General features: G+C 33.9%; 1 protein-coding gene across 2 annotated transcripts in view; it reads right to left on the bottom strand.

Moving 5' to 3' along the window:
* Positions 1-7,746, bottom strand: part of LOC123538456 (cyclin-Y-like protein 1) — a 35,954-nt gene extending 28,208 nt beyond the window's left edge. For both annotated transcript variants that reach the window (XM_053530427.1, XM_053530426.1), the window contains exons 1-3: positions 6,949-7,746; positions 2,043-2,120; positions 1,555-1,604 (exon numbers count right to left, since the gene is read on the bottom strand). In XM_053530427.1, the coding sequence (XP_053386402.1) occupies positions 1,555-1,604; positions 2,043-2,120; positions 6,949-7,129 (309 nt within the window). In that variant the 5' untranslated portion in view covers positions 7,130-7,746. The remainder of the gene's footprint in view (positions 1-1,554; positions 1,605-2,042; positions 2,121-6,948) is intronic.
* Positions 7,747-15,067: the final 7,321 nt, after the last annotated feature.

Consider the following 15,067-nt stretch of genomic DNA (forward strand, 5'->3'; position numbering starts at 1 on the left):
GTAGACTGGTCAATACTGGCTGTTAAGATATTTTGCAGAGTTTATGAACAATTAAATAATGACCGTTTAAAAGCATTTGGGGCATGATTAAGGTGAATGCAGACATTATTATTTAGGTAGTTAAATCAACCTAATCAATACTCCAGTCAAAATTGGCCAGAAGTGGTCAATTGGTCAATACTGGTTGACAGTGGTCAATGAACATTTACTGTTAAATGAGATTACAAAATATATCATTTTTCTACAAAAATGTCACAATAAGTGGAAAAAGTTTTTTTAAAACTGCTAATTAAACTGAACTTAATTTGTAGAAAGTATTTCATAAACTGTAGCAGTAAGTGTCTGATTCACAAGTGATAATCAAATTATTTTTACTTGTATTATAAATAATAATTTTTATAATTTAACGAAAAATTGCTGTGAACACCTTGACCCTTTCATGGAAGTGGTTTACTTGTGTTTTGATAGCAACTGTCACATTGACACCATGTCTTACAATATACAGGCCTCCTAGCAGGCCTGAACAAAAATAAAGGTTTTTATAAAGGCTCCAATCTATGGAAATAAAGGCCTTTTAGTGTAAAATATTAAAAAATAAAGAGTAAATAAAGGCTATTTTTGTGGGAATTCTCGTTGAAAACACAGTCATAATATATAAAGGTATTTACTACATGTGTGTGGTCTGGTGAACACAACAGCATTCTGAAAAACTCTAGATGAAAGATACACAAGCCGTATCCCAATAACAACACTTAAAAGGGGGTAAGAAATACAGTAGTATAACCATTACTTGCTTTAAACTGGCACGGCAAGCAGTCTGAACAAAAATATAGGTTTTGAGTGAAAATTACAGGCTATTTGGCCGTTTTAAAGGTTTTTTCAGAAGATTTAAAGGTTTTAAAGGTTTGCTCTGAAATTAAAGGTTTTTAAAGGTTTTAAAGGTTTCACTAGGAGGCCTGAATATACAATAGATATGTTGCTGGTCTGTTTATCTAAGCACTAATTAGCTGTCATGATCAATAATCCCACTGCTTGAACATGGTAACTTTAGAAATAAGTAATACAATCAAAGTATTCAATTGACCAGTATTGACCACTATAGGGATACTGCATAGGACAAAAATTTGGATTGACCAGTACTGTCCATTTCAAGTCTAAGTACATTGTCCAAAATGGAGCCTGACCAGGACACATTGCCAAGGACCAAAACTGAATCGACGAGTACTGACCAGTGACCACCATACTTTTTAATGAACGAAGTTATATATTATTCAAATTACTTTATTATTATTAATCTGTGAATGTACATTATGTAAAAAAGTTGAATAAACCAGTATTGACCACCCAAGAGTGACCACAGTATGAATCGACCAGTATTGACCGTTTTTTACCAGTACTGACCGCCGGCCTGGTCAATACCCATATTGACTGGCTTTTTGCAAACACTGATACACAGTGAAGTTTGGAAACTTTGGGAAACTATTTCTCCCAAGTCTCCCTCTTGGCTGATCCCCAAATAGTTAAGAGAAAAACATTTATGCCTTTTATACATACATGATTATGGCTATAGTCATCATACTGGCTTTTTCTTCTATTCTTATTATCTGAAAGGAAAAAAAGACATAATTATACACCTAATTTGTATGCAAGACATATATAATGCAAATGTCATCTGATTGTTTGCTTTGTTTTTGTTTTGTTACACAATCACAATTTGAGTTGTACAGACACTTTCATTCTTCCATGCTGGACACGTTTGATTCTGCCTTTGCGACCAGTGTAGATCATGATCAACCTACACATCCATGCAGTCTGATTAAGATCTGCACTGTTTGCCATTCAGTCAGTTTCTTTTAGGTTAGGTAAGCACCCCTTTTCAAAGTTAAAGGTACTGTCCAAATTGAAGGATTGTTAAGTTCATTATAGTTCAACTCTTTCATACATGAAACTTGGACAATAACTGAAAAGGTTGAGATGACATGATTTCAAATATATTTCTTTATGCTCTGTCATCATACAAACTTGTAATATTATTAACTTACTCTTGTTTATTTCTATCTGTGATCTCCTGTAGAACATAGTCTTTTCCAAAGGATTATTTGACGGGTCTCCAATGTTATCTGTGAAAAACATTTTACAAGTATATAAAACATAATTATACAAAAGTGCAATCGAATGAACTAGCTCTTTTTAACAGATCAAAGTTGTATACACAAAAACTGCCACCCCCCGCCCCCCAAACAAGAATCAGAGATGGTGGACAAATGATCTCAGACAAACTTGTCTTTTATCAAATCGGGAAAGAGAACATATGCCGGCCCGAGGATTGAACTCCTGACCTCGCTATCAATAGATCTACACTCTCCCTAAGTACTGAGCTAAAGTTCCAAATTTATAATATTATATTTTGTTCTAATTTCAAATTTTTCATCAAGATTGTCTTAAGCAGCCACCTGCCTTAAACAGCAAGACTGTCATCTCTATGGCCGGCTACTTAATACAGAATTTATTTATTTATTAATCAATAAAGCCTACATACAGAGAACCCAGAAGCCATCACTAAATTAACATCAAATTTTGAGAACTTGCAATTTTAAGCCAAAATTAGGGGGTTAAATACCACAGTCAGGATATTATAAACTTTTTCAACATTTGTATACATTTATTGGCCTAGAAGCCAGTAGAGAAACTTGCAACATGTATGTATAACTTGCATAAATAGCATAACTTAACCTGGTCTGTTAGCCCGTAACCATATTTTTGCGGAAGACAAGGGCAGATGACTTAGAGAATTTCATAATGTATCTAAGTAAAACTTTATATTCTAATGAACAAAATAAACGTTCTTCAAATTCAAGCAATTTGAGGCAGGTCACTTCATAGACTGTCTTGCAAACTTGATTTCTGTACCCTTTTCATTTTCATTAAATGCATTGTAAGAATGATATTACATAAAATCTGGTATCTGAGATATATTTGCTGTTAAAATTAATTCAAGAATGTTGGCATCTCTGACCATCGAGTTTATCACCAGATAATTTACCTGTCTTGTTGGGTTTTAAGTCATACAAAAAAAAAATTGGATCCAGCTTTTGGAGGTGGAAGAAGACGATGGATGCCCCTTCTGGCATTATTACAGACATAAGCAGGCCCCAGTGTAGGACCACTGACCCTCTGTAAGCTAGCAAATGAAATCTATTGATTTACATCCTATGTGAGGTATCCAGTCTGCAGCAATGTGGGGCAAGTGATGCAAAGTCAGATGACTTATTTTCAACAACTGGCGGATTTGCTCTGAGTCTTTTTAATGGAGAACAAGGCAAAATTGCAGGTAAAATGTGAGGCAAGTTATTCAAAGTTAGAGATATTAAATACTTTTGGAGAACTGGCAGATCTGTTTGCTTAAAGAAAACAAATGGGCAAGTTAGCGACAAATGTGGGTATGCGTTTCAGGGTTCTCGGAAACGCCGAAATCGGCGTCCCTGTACGCATAATTGGTCCCGGTATACGTGTGTTTATTGCAGCTTGGGAGTCCCCGGACGCACGTTTCTGCAGTGAGACGCAGTGAAAATTAATTGATTACATAAATTGCGAATACACAAGGTTTGACTCGAGAGCAAAATATGTGGGCGGAGTTACTCGCTTGTCACCGATAGCCGCGTACAGCCAATCAGCGTTGCCCATTTCCACTTCACCGCGAGACAGATCAACTCGAATACATGTGATTGTCGGTGTGATTGCATAGGTGACAATTTCTAATTGCTAACGACGGATTACGTAGTGTCTGAAGTAACTCCGATTGTTTTCTCATGTACTAATTACCAATTTTAAAGAACTTTTTAGAATCTTTTTTAAGAAAGTGATAATTAGGCTTAATTATGAATGTCCGAGTAATTTTAAGATGCTGTCGATGCCGGTCTTAGTAACGTGATTATTTTTCTGCAAAATCGCTGATGTTATTTCAGGAAGCATTTATTAATATGTTGATCATAGACATACTGTGCATTCTTGTATTTTAGACACGTTGTGCTCTTAATGAGTATTAAAATAAAAGTAGTAATTGTTTATATATTTTCTTTTCACTGTATGTTTATATACGTTTCCATTCTGAAATAAAAAGGTACCAGTAAAGAAAAAATTATCAGGAGCGATTTTTGGGCAACTTGATATTTTCACAAGGGGGATTTTGTCCAACTTGATAACTTCACTGGGGGATTTTGTCCAGGAAGATCAGAAGCAGCAGGGGTGTGGGGGGTGGGGAAGGGGGGTGTTGTCCTGGGGTGATTTTTTCCTACATTAATTTTTGACTACATGTGACCTATTTTATCTTTACTTTTTACCACACCTTAACAATATTTGTGTGAAGAATTGTGTTTACCAAATGTCTGTCGGCCTACACTTAATTTGGCAGTACAATAGAGACCTGTGTTTTGACGAAGCGTTTAAGTCTGTACGTCAGTCTAGTCAGTAGTTGGGACTGCAACTTTTTCAGCTTTGGGAGTCCCAGGACTGCAACTTGAAATTGCTAGTGAGAACCCTGGCGTTTTGAAGCTCTAATTAGGAGGCAGATTCTGCATTAGTGGGCCTTCAAACAACTAGGAAGTCGCAATCTGAACCTCTAAAGCAAAATGTACAGGTAGTGGCTATTAATACGACTAACTTAAAAGTCTAGCCTATACCTAGTGTTTCCTGCAGGCCTTTTTAACATGGCGCAGCGCCATGCCCCATTTGAAGTGCCGCCAAGGTGCCCTTCAAGCTGCCCGTTTGCGCCATGTGCCCTTTTATTTTATCAGGCTTTTGTATTTATCTTGAAAAGTGCCCTTTCAAAATCAGCCTGGATAGCCAATGTCCGCGGGGCATGTTCCGTGTATTGTACCGTCAATTAGCGGCTTTGATCAACAGGTCGACACGTGGGTGCATCAACCGTGAATGACCCTGATTAAGAACTGACAGGATTATGCAATCAATTACTGTTTTATGATTCTTTAATTGGAAACAGTAGATGAAAATTTGTTGTTTTTAGCACGTCGGCGGAGAAGCTACATTTAGCCTTTTTACGGAAGAGATGATTGAAAACGGTCAGTTAACACATGATTAAAGGATAATTATTTTAAAAGGTTGTAATCAATTAAAATGTAGATTGATTGTCGCACATTTTTGATGCGCTCATTAGGCCTTTAAAAATAAAATGTTGAATGTTTGCCCTTTGCCGATCGCCGACCAACCCATGAAAAATGACCAGACTCAAAATGTTTTACATCGATTTTATCTACAAGATATATTTTATTCCTTCACGGGTATCATTTATAAAAATAATACAAGATAAACATTTAAGCTTCAGAATGATACCAAATTCATTAAAATCGACAAATGTCTTGTTTAATAATTACGAAGTAGTACTTTCAAAAGCACATTCATGACGCGCCGACGCAGAAGTCGCCACCATCTTGAAAATTTGAAAACGTACATCGGTATGAAAATAACCGATAACCTAGCGATTAAGTTATAAAACCTGATCGAGATTTAAATGAATAAACTAAAAATGCAAGGCCCTAGTTTTGTTTTAGTAAATAATTTGTCAAAATAATTTTATAAGGCTGAAATTTAAGTTGAAAGTGCACGGCCGCATTCAAGCAAGCCGAAATTTTGAATTATTATTCGCAATGAACCATAGGTATTCACATGTATGTTTATTTTACTTAATACTGACAGTAATACTGTATGATTAGATAGAAAAAACCCCAGATTCATAGTCAATCATTGATTCAAACTAGTGTATGTATCGCAGAAACTTGATAAAAATAGTGGCAGACGATCTAATCTAGCAAATTTCACGACATGTACTTTTTACGTAGCATTCTACTTTCGTTTTCGTATGCCCAAAACAAAAGAAAAATGTAACTTTCCATGTAGATTTGTCTTCTAAATCTTACTGACAACGAAGAACAATGGGTTTAATCAGCGATATAGGTACACAGTCATTGATTACATGTAGATTTGACGAACTGCCTATGCTCTTAACGTAATTCAATGGTGAAATGGTATGTGATGATTGACAAAATAAAGTTGGGCATTGATAGTTGTTCAATAAAACTTGTTGCTTATTAAATTATCACCTGATATCTGTCTCTGAAAATGCAAGCCAGCACTTCATGTTGGTAACAAAATAAGAATGTTTGAAAGTATGGTAAACATTATCTAAGGAATAATACAAAATATCTACCCCATATTTGAGATATGAAAAATTCTCAAATGCAATGTGAAAATAGTATGTAAAATGGTGTCTGTAAAATGATGCCAGCAAGCGTACTTGGACGAATGCCCTTTCAGTGCCAAACCGCGCATTAAAAGTGCCCTTTTTCAAGGGAAGCACCATGCCCCTTTTAGAGTCTGCAGGAAACACTACTATACCAGTTTTTTAAAATAGATATTGAAATGCATTAATCCTTCATCTACTTTCCTCTTTAACTATAAAGGGAGTCAGTGGCGCAGTGGTTTGCTGGTTGGACTACAATACCAGCAGTCTGGGTTCGATTCCCGGTCGAGGCTGATACCCTGACTAGTGTTCAGTGCTGGCTAATATGCATAAATTGGTACTGTCTCCAGCAATACCGGCCTAGACTGGATGCTGGGGAATTAAATATGACACCTGCCATGGGCTCGGCTGGAAATAAGTTGTTCCATCCATTCCAGGTGGGGACTTTCGTCGACTAAACAAGAAACTTTACCACTTTTTTTTAACAATACTTTGAACAAGATTCTTCATTTGAACATGTTCAACGGTTGGAATTTCAGACTAGTAGTACAGGCCCATATAACTAGCCACATAGAATTTGAAAGATTGTTAACTTCGAATATATTCCCCAAGATTTATTTACAATTAAATCATTCATAAATTATCTGTTGCTTTCTTACTAATAAAAAGCTCTACAACTTTATTTAAGATACCTTCAGGAAGATTTTCACGATCACTTATATGTGGAACACCTGGTAAAGATGAGTAACTTTGCTGGATAGCAGCATGTGACGATTCTTCTTGCTGACTAGTCTGTCTGGCAGGCTGGTAAGACTCCTCTCTGTTCTTCCTTTTGGAGCTTTTATAGCCACAGCAGCTGTATTTATTACCCATACTTACTTACTGTAATATGTAATGGCAATGTTAACTTTTCCAATTTAAGATTTCTGCATTTGAGTCATCCTATCACTCAGTTTGTGTTGTTTCAAGGTTGAAGTAGTTTGGTTCTGTCAGGATAATCGTTTCACAAATATTTACAATCATGTATTTCAATGTTAATGTATAAAACAATCACATTAACATGAAAACTTCAAGGAAACTTCACTTTGAAAATTATCTTGCATTTTTCAGCCGCCTACAATTCATTTCATAGGTTTCGTGCCAGATATATTTAGCTTTCTGTTATAATTACATATTCAGTCATTTTCAAATTATACAGATATTTTACTTTAGCTTTTCGGTGCTACCGACTCAACACATTCACAAAGAGTCAATCTGTCAGCGAGTGTCGAAAGAGGTAAAGCAGTGTCTTCAGAAAAATGTTTGCCGTGCATTATTGAACAACTTCTAAAATTACCAGCACTGTTTTTACTGCGACTGCGCAATTAAGATACCATTTTTGGAAAATGAGATATTTGGGGTTTCCTTGTAAATTAAAAAGTCTTTAAATTTTCGATTTTCGGCGAAAATAATGACCGGAAGTCTGACTTCTTAAACCGGAATAAAGATTCAGTTCTAATTTGATTGGTTAAAATTTACATATAACCCCAAAGAAAAAGAAACGCGATAAAGAAGTTAACACAAAAAAACACAACACCACTAATTGGGATTTTGAACACGACATTAATTTGTTATGTATTTTTTCTTTGCATGTCTCTTTAGACTATATATTGCACATTTTTCCATGTTTATATGTCCATTGTCTATTACAGTACTGTTTTATGTTGTTCTTTCGGTTATTATTAACGGACACCCAGTCAGTGATACCGCAAAAGTTTTAACGTGGAAAAGAGAGACTTAAAACCGAAGAAGTGTTAAATATACAGACAAGAGTAGCCAATCAGGTTAAAACACTTTGTTACAACTAATTGTATGCCTGTTTGCATGAAAGATTAAAATGTGGACAGGAGAATAATTTCACACTGGAGGTTGTTCCATTATATCTAATAGTGTGTGGTGTTTGAAACACCTAACATAAAGCACCTTTAAAGCTAGTCACTAGGTCCAACTCATCACGACATTATCACTTTCATTTCATTTCAGTCTGTGGACGGATTGTCAAGAGAGCTAACTCGAGTCGCGGAACGGGACTACTGATAGAACATTCTGCTTTAATGTTTGCACATGTATGTACGAGGTAGCAGTTCTTCATGTTTTGATATAAATGAGATGTGGAACCAAAATTTGTAGTCCTGTTTGGCGCCATATAACCTATACTGTGTTCGTGCGCCGTAAAATCCAAATAAATAAATAAATATGAATATATGAAATTTTGACATAATATATTTAAAACAGAATATTCCTCAAAATTAAAGCAGAAATCCATCAACAAGGCCGTAAATTTTTAACTAAACAAGTATTTCATTTCTTTTACAAATTGGAAAATCGTTGTAATTGTACTATCTTAAAACGTTCTGATTCAGGAGTGTATTTTAAGTTCTCTATATAGTGATGCCATTTTCGCTGTCCCAAACACCCTTAGCAGAGTTATCGTTCCTTATACTCACTATACATGTATGCATGAAGAACCAAGAGTGCAAGAGAGTGTTGCGTCGATAATACTGACCTGTCACCTTAGTTAGCGTAAAAGTATTACAATTTTGACATTCTGTCTTGTTTTTCTCATTTATGTATGATTATTCTCTTTTCTTAAAGGATAAATGTAATGAACCAAAAACAAAACAAAAACTCCAAACCAAAATAAAAAAAAGAAAACAAAAAACCCCACTAGGAATAAGATTTCTTTTATTAGCAGTGCATATACATTATGTTAAAGATAAAACCGAGCCATATCATGTAGTATGATGAATAATACGTCGATCGTAGTCTGTATAAGAAGTGCCGGATTCATCGATGATGAAAAATGAACTGCAAATAGACTAAAATAAAATCTTGAATATAACGTAATTAAATATCAATAACGACCATTTTGATCCACATATTATCATCTTCATCTATTAGGTTCTTCGATCTAAACTAGATATGTTTAAATAAGTAAATTCTGGCGCCTTTCAACACTGTTTATAAACAATCAACATAAACGAAGAATGGCTTCTGCAAGAAAAAAGCTACATTATACACATACAACATAAGTACTATACAATAACAATTGATCTTTTATTTAGAATAACGAGGCACATATATTAAATGCTAAAAAATACTTTACTATAATTTTACCAAATACGAGCGAAATGTTTGAGAATAAAAGAATAGAAAAAATTTAATTATTTCATTGAAAATTTTGAAATTCAAAAAGGAAAAACGCATGTTATCTCAGCGATAGAAGATCGAATGAAAATTTTAGTTTGATATTCAAATAAGACGAAAACTCAAATTATCATATTGGGAGATGATAGAATGAAAAGTTTGAGAATAAAATAAAAAGGAAATTCAAATTATCATAACGAAATACGGTAGAAGGAATATACTGAGAAAAAATAGTTCAAAAAGCAAACTTTCATTGTGTGAAACGGTATTATGAAATTTTAGAGTAATATAATAATATGAAAAATCCAATTATTATACCAAAGTCCGCTAAGATGAAAATATTATCAACAAAACGTCCAAATTTTGAAAATTCAAATAATCATACCGGAATACGGTAGAATAAAATTTTTTAAACTGATATAACCCCAAAAAGTAATTAATCCTATTGAAATGCAGTTGAAAGTAAATTTTGAAAATAATACAGAAACATTTAAACCAAACACAAAAAAGTCAAATAATAATACCGGAATACGGTAGAATTAAAATTTTGAAAATGATATAAAACAAAAAATTGCAATATTAAACGGAAAGTTTTGAAAATGTTATTAAGTCAAAAATTAAACAATTAGTTTGAAATCAGATAGAAAGAACATTTTGAAAATGATATAAAGCGAAAGATTAAATAATCAAATTAAAATACGGTTGAAAGTAAATTTTGAAAATTATATACAAAATGTAAAACCAAAAACCAAAAAAGTCGAATAATCATACCGGAACACGGTAGAATGAAAATTTTGAAAATGATATACAGCCAAAGGTTGAACAATTTTATCAAAATATGGTGGAACGAAAATTTGAACAAATAATATGAAATTAAACACCAAAAATCAAATAATCATATTGAAATATGGTTGAATGGAAATGTTTAAAAAAGATATAAAGCCAAACACTAAAAGTAAAATAATCATACCGAAAAACGGTAGAATGAAAATTTTGAAAATGATGTAAAGCGCTAAAGCCAAGAATTAGATTATTAGATTGAAATACGATGGAAAGAAAATTTTGAAAATGTTTCTAAAGACAGAAATTAGATTATTAAATTGAAATACGGTAGAATGAAACTTTTGAAAATGATATGAAGGCAGAAATTAAATTATTAAACTGAAATACTGTGAAAACAAAATTTTGAAAATGATATAAAACCAAACTCCAACATTTAATAAAAAAGATTAAATAATCATACCGGAATACGGTAGAATAAATTTAGAAAAAAAATGATTTACGGTAGAATAGATTAAAAAGTTATTCAAAGCCAAAAATTAGATCATTGAATCGAAATGCGGTAGCATGAAAATTTTGAAAACGAAATAAAATAAAAAATTAGAAATGCAGTGGAATAAACAGTAAAATAATATAAAATAATAAAATTGTCAATTCAAAATACGGTAGAATGAAAATTTAAAGAATAAATACTAGCGATAGGAAGAAAAGTTAATAAAAGTAAAATACGGTAGTAAGAAAATATCAACAGCAAAATCTTCTGAAAAATCAAACGGTAGGATTAGTAAACATAAAATAAATAAAAAAAAAACGAAATACGGTATGATCAAGATATAAACAATGATAAGCACGGTCTCCCCCTAAGCTTTCCACCAACCCCAATGAAGGTGCTCTCTGTTAAGTGTATCAGACCCATTATAATCCCCATTCATATAAAGTAAACACGAGCGCTCAACCTCTTCTCGTGGATATTTCCTCATACAGCAAGATTGGCAGCACGTGCTTTGCATGTTTGACAAACTGTGAACGTTACGTGTAAGCAAGCTTTTGTATAAGGGAACAGCGGTTACAAAAGTGCGTACAATTGGTTCCGGTTGTTCGCTGCATCCTGCATGACAAACACAAGACGATGGACAGGAAGTTGCCTCGTTTTCAGATATGTTATTTTTGGCTTCGTTTTCTGTTCTGTTATTTTTGTAAGGCGCATTCCTGTTTGAACTGTTGTCTGAAGTGACCGACGATAACACAGAAGGGAAGGAGGCAGAACTCTCAGCGGTGTTTAATTCGCTGCTACTTTCTGTGCGATGCGAGCTTCCTAGAAGCAAAGGTTTTTTATCAAATGTCCATGTCTCCCTGTTCTCTTCCGGTGACGGTTTCAAGCGTTTACTGACTTGTTCTGAATAATCACCTTGGAATTTACGTTTAACACCCCGGACATGACCCCCATACAAACGATATGTTTTCTGTCGTTTGTGCGTATGCGTCTCAAATGAATTTTCATAAAGCTTCCGTTTTGCGCCACGCCCCTGGTCTAAAGTGGATCTGTTATTGTTATTATTAGGGTCTGGAATGTTGAATATAAATAAAAATACATAACAACTCTACATACTATCGATCTGGAACAACTGATATGTATTAGACCTTCCTGATACTATATGGAAAGGCCATTGATAATATGTCCGAAAAATGTAGTCTTAGTACTAACCTATTATAAAACTTCTAAAACAGACCTTAGCGACTGTTTACTCACTACATTATGTAAAAATTACTAAAATAAGTTGAAAAAGAAAAAGCCATTACTTAAATCAGATTTAGCTACTTACAAAGACTTGGAAAACAAGCAATACATTTGTAATGTGTCATTATTTCATAATTTCCGAAAATGCGACATTCCTAAGAAACTAGACATACTGCGGCCTTTGCATGAAGCCAGAATTAAAAAAGACTATCGAGTTTTAGTACTTTACCATAATGATGCATACCAGATGAAATAAGATGAGCATCATTTGTCAAAAGTATTCCAGGCACTTCCGGTTCAGAGAAAGTATAGGTAACATGGGGTGGAGGAATTTCCGGTGCAGATGAACATTCTGAATCTTCATCACCCGCCTCGTAACCGCGGTGGTCGCCATCACTTAAATTAAATCACATAAAGTGTATTTACAGAAACATCAGGAAAGGTAATAATGCATGAAGTATTTCAAAGTAACAAAGCACTTATGAAATTTTACTAGTATTCGCTGAAATATTAAATAAGTTTATAAATCTGTATCGTTTAGAAAAGTCTTTTAAATATCTAAACAGATATACAGATAGGGGTGACACCTGTACTCTATTGTATATAGAACACCATGTTTAAGTAAATATCGATATTCGTTTTGAAATTCATTTTATGCCCTTTTATATGCGATTGCAGCGCGCGTATGGCGGTTTTGGGAGTTTTTTTTTTTGGGGGGGGGGGGGGGGGGGATATATTTCAGTAACCGTAATAAAAAGCTTAAAAATGAAACAAATTTGTGACACTGTTCCTCATGTCAGTAAACGACTACTTTTGTAAAGTATGGTGTACACGGAATGGTTGTTCTTGTTAATATAATATCAGTAACATTCAATATTCGGTAGCACGAATTGTACGTACTGAATTAAAACCCCAAAACAAATATAACTGCCATGCTCAATAAACAACCTGACACAAATAATATTATATCTGACACGTTCTATGAACACATGAATATATGTAGATGCCATTCTCAATAAACGACATAAAACAAATATAACTGTCATGCTCAATAAACCGCATGAAACAAAAATATAAAACATGTTCTACGGACCACCTAAAAATATAGCTGTCATGCTCAATATGCGACCTGAAACAAATATAGCTGTCATGCTCAATAAAAGACCTGAAACAAATGAAAATGACATGCTTAATAAACGACATGAAATAGTATAACTGTCATGCTCATTGATCATCTTGAAACAAATATATCTGACACGTTCTATGAACCACATGAATATATGTAGATGCCACGCTCAATGAACCACCTGAACAAATATAACTGCCATGCTCAATAAAAGACATGAAACAAATGTAGCTGACATGCTCAATAAACAACCTGAAATAATATAACTGACATGCTCAATAAAAGACATGAAACAATATAACTGTCATGCTCAATGAACCACCTGAAACGAATATAACTTACATGCTCAGTAAAAGACCTGAAAATATATAACTGTCCTGTTCAATGAACCACCTGAAATAAATAAAAATGGATGCTCAATAAAAGACGTGAAACAAATATAACTGTCATGCTCAATGAAAGACGTGAAACAAATATAACTGCCATGCTCAATAAACGACATGGAATAATATAACTGTCATGCTAAATGAACAACCTGAAACAAATATAACTGCCATGCTCAATAAAAGACCTGAAACAAATATAACTGCCATGCTCATTAAAAGACCTGAAACAAATATAACTGCCATGCTCAATAAACGACATGGAATAATATAACTGTCTTGCTAAATGAACAACCTGAAACAAATATAACTTCCATGCTCAATAAACGACCTGGAATAATATAACTGTAATGCTTAATTAACAACATGATACAAATATAACTGCCATGCTCAATAAAAGACCTGAAACAAATATAACTGCCATGCTCATTAAAAGACCTGAAACAAATATAACTGACATGCTCATTAAAAGATCTGAAACAAATATAACTGACATGCTCAATGAACCACCTGAAATAATATAACTGTCATGCTCAGTAAAAGACGTGAAACAAATATAATTGTCATGCTCAATGAAAGACGTGAAACAAATATAGCTGACATGCTCAGTAAAAAGACCTGAAACAAATATAATAGCTGACACGCTTACTAGACCTTAAACAAATATTTCTGTCATGCTCAACAAACCCCTTGAAATAATTATTACTGACATGCTCAATTAACAGCTACAACAAATTTAACTATAATGCTCAATAAAATCCTGACATACTCTATGGCTCATTGAAGTTCTCGATCTTAAGTACCAATACAGGCGAAGACTTCTTTTCCTGGGTTGAACCAGTACAAACGTTTTTTTGGATGGAAGATATTTTAAATATTTCCAGTGCCAGGAGCGGGATTTAAACCCTGGAAGATTTGAAGTCAAACGCGTTACCACTAGACCACCTGGCCGTCCGTGTATGTGAAACATATTCTAATTAATTGAATTAGTTTTATTTACTGAATTCACTGCAATACTTTCCCGAAATATGTAGATAACCTGAGTAAACAGGAAAAGGACTATTCGTTCTTTCTTTCATTCGAATAAAATTTAAATATTCCGGTGGGTGGGAGGGGCTAGAAGGGATACTAAAAATATGAGATGTTAATTATATGTTAATATGAGAATGTAAAACATATTTTTGAGGGGTTGGGGTTGGGTGGGGTGAAGTGGGGTGGGGGTGTAATGACGGAAGTATGTAATGGTTTAAGAGGGATGGGGTGAAGAATATTAAGAAACAATGTGAGATAAAAGTTCGTTTGTAATGACGGAAGTGTGTAATGGTTTAAGACGGAAGGGGTGAAATATACTAAGAAACAAGGTGAGATATAAGTTAGTTTATGACTACTGAGAAAATAGTTATAAACTTTTAACCAACACTATTATAAAATCTGTCCCCACTGACCTTATACCTGACCCAAAATCAAAATATGTCTGCCCCTTACAAAGATCAATCCTTACATGAGGTTTGATGTTTATAGAGACAGTAGTTAATAAGAAAACAGGGAAATTGTGAAGATTGCCATAAAATAAGGAACACACACTCTAATAAAATATG

Source organism: Mercenaria mercenaria, chromosome 18 (genome assembly GCF_021730395.1).
Source record: "Mercenaria mercenaria strain notata chromosome 18, MADL_Memer_1, whole genome shotgun sequence".
Lineage (NCBI taxonomy): Eukaryota > Metazoa > Mollusca > Bivalvia > Venerida > Veneridae > Mercenaria > Mercenaria mercenaria.